Source organism: Poecilia latipinna, unplaced genomic scaffold (assembly GCF_001443285.1).
Source record: "Poecilia latipinna isolate Pla-1442-1.1 unplaced genomic scaffold, P_latipinna-1.0 Scaffold1482, whole genome shotgun sequence".
Taxonomy (NCBI): Eukaryota; Metazoa; Chordata; class Actinopteri; order Cyprinodontiformes; family Poeciliidae; genus Poecilia; species Poecilia latipinna.
In genome coordinates this window covers 20,254-26,404 of record NW_015114098.1, presented here as the reverse complement: position 1 = coordinate 26,404, position 6,151 = coordinate 20,254, and the positions used below count along the sequence as shown (strand labels likewise).

The 6,151-nt window shown below is 42.0% G+C and overlaps 1 protein-coding gene across 8 annotated transcripts in view; it reads right to left on the bottom strand.

Moving 5' to 3' along the window:
• Window positions 1-770: 770 nt before the first annotated feature.
• Window positions 771-6,151, bottom strand: part of arl13b (ADP-ribosylation factor-like 13b) — a 9,885-nt gene continuing 4,504 nt past the window's right edge. The window contains exons 1-11 of one of the 8 annotated variants that reach the window (XM_015057672.1): window positions 5,410-5,736; window positions 4,393-4,463; window positions 4,064-4,313; window positions 3,876-3,981; window positions 3,421-3,623; window positions 3,236-3,350; window positions 3,026-3,167; window positions 2,606-2,722; window positions 2,257-2,325; window positions 1,862-1,912; window positions 771-1,752 (exon numbers count right to left, since the gene is read on the bottom strand). In XM_015057672.1, the coding sequence (XP_014913158.1) occupies window positions 1,739-1,752; window positions 1,862-1,912; window positions 2,257-2,325; window positions 2,606-2,722; window positions 3,026-3,167; window positions 3,236-3,350; window positions 3,421-3,623; window positions 3,876-3,981; window positions 4,064-4,313; window positions 4,393-4,463; window positions 5,410-5,483 (1,212 nt within the window). In that variant the 5' untranslated portion in view covers window positions 5,484-5,736 and the 3' untranslated portion in view covers window positions 771-1,738. Of the gene's footprint in view, window positions 1,913-2,256; window positions 2,326-2,605; window positions 2,723-3,025; window positions 3,168-3,235; window positions 3,351-3,420; window positions 3,624-3,875; window positions 3,982-4,063; window positions 4,314-4,392; window positions 4,464-5,409; window positions 5,738-6,151 lie in introns of those variants that run through there. The other 7 variants (XM_015057676.1, XM_015057674.1, XM_015057669.1 and 4 more) reach the window with 7 other exon arrangements.

Genomic DNA, 6,151 nt, shown 5'->3' with positions numbered 1-6,151 from the left:
ATGACAGACTAAAGGAAACACCAATAAAACTCTTGATTCCCTCACCTCAGAAGTGAATCCAACATGGCGGCTCTTCTTCTGGTCAACTTTTCAGTTCCTGAATTAAAAACATGGAACTCGTGGGCGATGACCCGGAAGGGAATCTCACTCTGAGCATGCGCAATTTGCGTCAGAATAAAGAGATCATTTTCTATCATTTTCAATATTTATATATGTTATCTCTTGCTTTCACATTAGTATTTAACAAAGCTAATTTCAGCTACATCTCACCTTTTAGTTCCTACTTATTCACATATAGAGCCTGTAAATATATACTTACTATTATTTATTGATTAGGCTTCTTAAACTGGGACTTGGTTAGAAATTTAGTAACATAACCGTGTAAATATGCACTGGTATGACAAAAAAAATCCCATTGTGTCTTTTATACATGATTTTTAAGATCCAAGAATAGTTTTAGGTTATACGTTTTGTCTCCTCATCTACCTTCAGTTTTAAAATGACTGAATCTGACAACCAAATCCTTCCCAACAGCGTTAGATTCATCAGCAGAAAGTACTGAATAACAACCGAGTCGTGACGCTCAGAAAGCGATCTGGATGCTAATAGGTTCCAAAAATAAAACAAACAAACACTCCACATTCACAGGAACCACACTTCTAATCTGGCAACAGCGTGAACAAATGATTCTAATCAGTTCTTTAAATATTTAAAACGTCTTTAATAGTGCTCTTATAAAATTTCAGGGTAGAAAAAGAATCTTTTTTTTCCAAACATTTGGATCGTCACTGCACTACAGATCCAAAGTCCATATTGTGTTTTTAAAGTGATGTTTGTTTCTTCACTTCCTTCCTCCTGGTGACTCTTATAAAACAGAAATAAAAGGAAATCAGAGCCACTTCATTAGGAAACATGGGAGGAAATATCACTTTAAAAACACAAGCACAGTGTAAACAGCAGAATGCATGAAAAAGTATGAAGCCCTGTAGCTTTTTTACATATTTTCTAACTGTAAATAAAGTGGTATAAAAACATATCTAAAAAGATTTTGGGAATTTGCTTTTTCTTCTTGTAACAACAATGAACATTTTAGTGTTTTTCTGGAGTTTAACCAGCTGATATAAATATGTAAAAAGCTATGAAAAGCAAAGACATCTCTACCGTCTCATTCATGTCCATCATGATTACATCAAGCTTACACTACGAATCTCAAAGTGCAAAAATAAAAGACAGTTCATTTTTAATGGCAATCAGTATACAAATATATTTCTTCAAAACAAACAAATAGAAAACTTAGCGCAAAAAGTAGGGAAATCTATATTTGATCGGTTATTTCTTGGTTGTAACGATGCAACATTTTTTTTTTAACCAATTCAGTTTATTTCTCCTGACATGATGCCGCAGTTATAAGATATTTTAGAAACCTGACAACTTCACCATTTTAGAGGAAATAAAGAGCATTTTTCCAACTGCATTGTTACAACAAAGAAACAACCGAGCAACTTGAACGTCCTTTCTTATTGTGCTAAGGTTAGATGAGGTTTTATTTACATTGTTTCTCAGTTTAAAGTGTTTTAGTTGGATCCACTGACTCCCAGCTTTCAATACTGATCACTAATAGAAAACAAATCTATTGTTTTGGTGCACAGTTCAGCATGAAACTCTGCTCCGTTTTCCTCCTCTGTTCAGCCCAAGCCGCCGGCTCCCATGGTTGTCCCACTGGTGTGGTGTTGGTGGTCTACACCCCGCTCGCTTGGGACAGAAAGCACAGAAAAGAGCTGTGATTGGTCAAAAGCTGACCTCGGTCAGTCAGTCGGTCGGTCAGTGAAGGAGCTTTAAGAGATGACGTCTTGAGAGTCACCGTTAGGTCGCGGCCTGTTGGCGAGCGGCGGGAGCGGTTTCTTGTAAAACTCTGTGAAAGGCAGGAGAAAAAGGTTTGGCTGGGTTACTAAACTACATCCGTCGGGGAGCAACGGGAGGCACGGCGATGGGATGGTGATGATGTGGGGAGAAAACGAGTTAGTGCAACCGACAACAGCGAAACAAGCGCATGCCTGGTGAGATGCGGGAGGGGAACGATCAGCGTTTTTCCAAGAATGGAGGAACAAACGTCGGGTTTTCCTTTATAAAGGCCGATTTAAGAAGGAAAAACTGACTGCAAGCCTTAAACATGAACACATGTGAGGTTAGCTGGAACCAGGAAGGAGTTAGTGCGATGACGACATGAGGTGATGATGACATCACAGGCGGCTTTACCGGAATGTCCCGAGTCCCCGATCGGCTGAAGTTTGGGCAGCCGAGAGACTTTGGGCGTGGCCCATCCCACTGGAGGAAGGAGACGAATAAAACAGAGTGATGAGGGGAAAAAAACAGAGAGAGAGAGAAAGACAGCAGCAGCGGTGCTGGTCCTCCATCACTGAAACAACTGATCTACAGAACTACAAGTCAGAGCAGAAAGAACAGAGACGATACAGGAAGCAGATTGAAAACAACGAGGAAGGAAATACGGATATTAGAAGGAAGGAAGGAAGGAAGGAAGGAAGGAAGGAAGGAAGGAAGGAAGGAAGGGAGGTTGTAGGCATCCAGTGTTGACCATCAGACTGACCGGGTGGCGGCGGCGGCGTTGGGCTCTCTGTGGGGCCGTCGTCGGCCCTCAGCGGGTCGACCCGGTGCTTCCTCTTCAGATGCAGTTTGCTCGTCTTCTTCTTGCTCTGCTCTCCTGCTGGGACCGACAGGCTGCTGGTCACTGCTGACACGGTGCTTCAGTGACTCTTAGGAGGATTTTTTACAACGCTCTATTTTTTACTTTTACTTTTTGTTTTGTTTGTTTTGGATATTTAAAATTAAAGAGTAAAATGTTGATTGGACTTTAAAGTTTGCTGATTTTTGAGAATGTGTTCTGCCATTTTATCGTTTCCCACAACAATTTCTGGGACGATTTATCGTCAGATAAATTTGTTATTGTGACACTCCACCTCATCTGATTAATCATCTAATTATCTCATTAGAGCGAACAGGAACTCACCAGGCGCCGTGTTTTCTGCCGTTTGTCTCGTGTTGTTTGGTTCTCCAGCGTTGTCCTCCTCATCCTCCTCTTCCTCCTTCTCCTTCGGACCGTTACTCCTGTCTCCTAACTCTAGCTGCTCCTTCCTGTCCGTCTCTTCTCTCTGGAGAAGGAAGCGTTTTATTTTTTTGCTCGTTGAAGCGGTGACGGTGTTACGCGGCGATCGTGAACCTTGGAGATTAAATCTCCGATGGGTTGGAAGGGGCTCTGCATGTTCCCGTCGTCAGCTTCGTCCTCCTGGACGGGCCGTCCTTCCTGCTCTGCTTCCTCACGCTCCAGCCGTTCCCTGTGGACAGGACGAACGTCTTAGTTTCCGGTGTCCGGCGTCGTCCTCCTGTCCTCCGTCACGTCCTCACCTCTCCTCTCGTATCCGCCGCACCCTCTCCGCCCTCTCCTTCTTGTCCTGCTCCTCCAGCACGCGCTGCTCCGCCGTGTCCTTCTGCACGCGCTCGGCAATCGCCTCGTAGTCTTTGGCGATGTTGCTGAGGAGCCAGGTCAGGCCCTTCTTGATGGACTTGTCCACCTTCTTTCCACATCCTAAGATGGCGGAGCACGGTTCCTGGAGCAGATACAATTTTTGGTTAAAACATGTTTGTTTTTCATTCTGTGGAAAGAAAAATCCAGAAATTTTACTCAAGAGTAGAAAGTACAGCATAATAAAAAATACTCCTCAACTCAAAAAGTTACTCAAGCAAACGAAACTAAGTAAATGTAACTAGTAACTTTTTTTTAAATTACTTTTATTGGTATTTTTACTACGATATACTTTTTACTTTTACTTCAGTAAACCCCTGTTAGACCAAACACTCACGATCTGACAGAGACACTTGTTCTCGTTGACGAGTTTCTCCAGCGACAGGTTCTCGATGATGTCTGCCTCCGGCAGCGCCCCCTCCAGGTCTTGTTTGTTAGCAAGTCTGCGAGCGGAGAAGGAGTTTAGAAATCACTCAGCTGGAGGGAAACCTGAATTCAGGATGAATGTTTTCAATCTGGACTTACACCAGGACGGGTTTCCCAGCGATGCGCGGGTGCTGCAGGACCTGCGCCATGGTCTCCCGCGTCTCCTGGATGCGCTGCACGTCGCTGGAGTCCACCACGAACACCACGCCGTGGGACTCCGAGTAGTAGTTCTTCCAGATGTCGCGGATGCGCTTCCCGCCTCCCAGGTCGAAGATGGTCACCTCGAACTTCCCCTGCTTCAGGTCCACCTTGGAGAAGCCCACAGTGGGAGCCACGTCCTGCGGGTTCTCTGCAGGGAAACCCAAATGACCAACAATCTGTCCTGCAGCTTCATTCGCGGCTGAAAACTCACGGCTGGGGAAACCGACCTCCCTGGATTCCTCGCACCGCCGCCGTCTTCCCCGCGTTGTCCAGCCCCACCATCACCAGGGTCACCTTCCTGTGAGGAGCAGCGAACATGAAGTCATCACTGCTGAACAGAGGCAGCCAGCAGAACCACCTGGTGTGATGATGCGTCCGATAAGCTAGAGAGCGTCAGCAGCAGTCATAACACTGATGACGCAGCGTGAGGCTGCATCACTGCTCCCACGTTTTAATCTGATTAGAGATAAGATTAAATATTTTTAGCTATCTTGATGTCAGCTGAGCAGATATTTATAAAAGGAGAAGTTTTTTTAGCTAATTAAAAATATAGTATTATTTAATTTGAGCTATTTTACAGTCAAACTTTGCAGCTAATCGAGGAATTAAACAATGAGATTTTCTGAACTAATTACAGAGATAATATTAAATATTTTTATGTCAAACTTTGCAGCTAAGAAGGAAATTAAAAAGGATTTTTTTAGCAAATTAAAAACAGATATTAATAGATTTTTTTCCCATTTTGCTGTCAAACTTTACGGATAGGTGATAATTTAAAAAGAGAGAAAACATGTCTAATTAGCTGATTAAAGAGAAAACATTAAACATTTTTAGCTTTTTGCTGTCAAACTTTCCAGCTAAGCAAATATTTAAAAACTGATGTTCTTTTAGCTCAGTGAAGAAATAATATAACATATTTTTAGCCATTTTGCATTCAAACTTTGAGGATGTAAATGAAACGAGAGGCAGTGCTATCACTATAGCAACAAAAAGAAATGAAAATGAGAAATATTAAACTGTGTTTTCAACTAAATGTAAGTATATTAACCTATTCTGATTTATTTTATTATCTCAGAAATGAGGCATTACTTGCTACTGGAACAATTCACACAGGAAGTTGAGAAATGCAGCAGCTTTTTAAAGCGACAGTCACCTTGCAGGTTTTCCATCACAAACCAAAACAAAGCTGTGAAATCTCTACGCAGTCAGAACATCGCCGTAGCGATCAACAACACACAACTTAACTTTGACATCTGCGCCTAAAAGACATCAAACGCACAATCCATGCGACCGTCCTCTGCAGCCAGCTGGCCTTCATCGGTCCAGGAGCCGAGACGCCGTCCGCTAACCCATAATGCTACCGTCGTCGCCGCTGGAAACCAGCAACAGCAGCATGAAGGAGACCCACTGAAGCGACCTGGCTGTGGGATTAGTCTGGGATTTCTGACTAAGTCTTAAGGATCAGATGTTTCAGTCGTCACGTGAGTAAAGCACTGTTGATGACTGGCTGCTGTCTGGTGAAATATGTGACACTAACAACAACAAGTGTGATGCAGAAAACGAAAAATATGACAGATTTATGTCTTGGCATCAACTGTAATAAAATTTGTAGGAAGAGGGTTTTGTTAGCTTAGTATTGATTTTAAATCAATTCATTAAGAAAAACATATTAATTTTGTTGTATTGCATGTTACACCAGTTTTTATTTTTTATTTGTGAATCTATTTATTAATTCTTTCAAACAAACATTGCATCTTCTAGCCGCACCTTTTTTATGACTAGCTTTTTACAGCTCATAAATTTAGTTGAGTTTTTGTTATGTTGCAGACTTTTTGTTTTTTCCTCATATTTTTTAATTTTATAAAAATCTTTTATGCTGCCCTTATTGTGTACATACATAAATAAATGATTATATGTTGCTGAATTATCAGCACATGCACAAGTTGGTCAAAAAGTTTTTTTTTACACATTTCTGACTTTGATCTT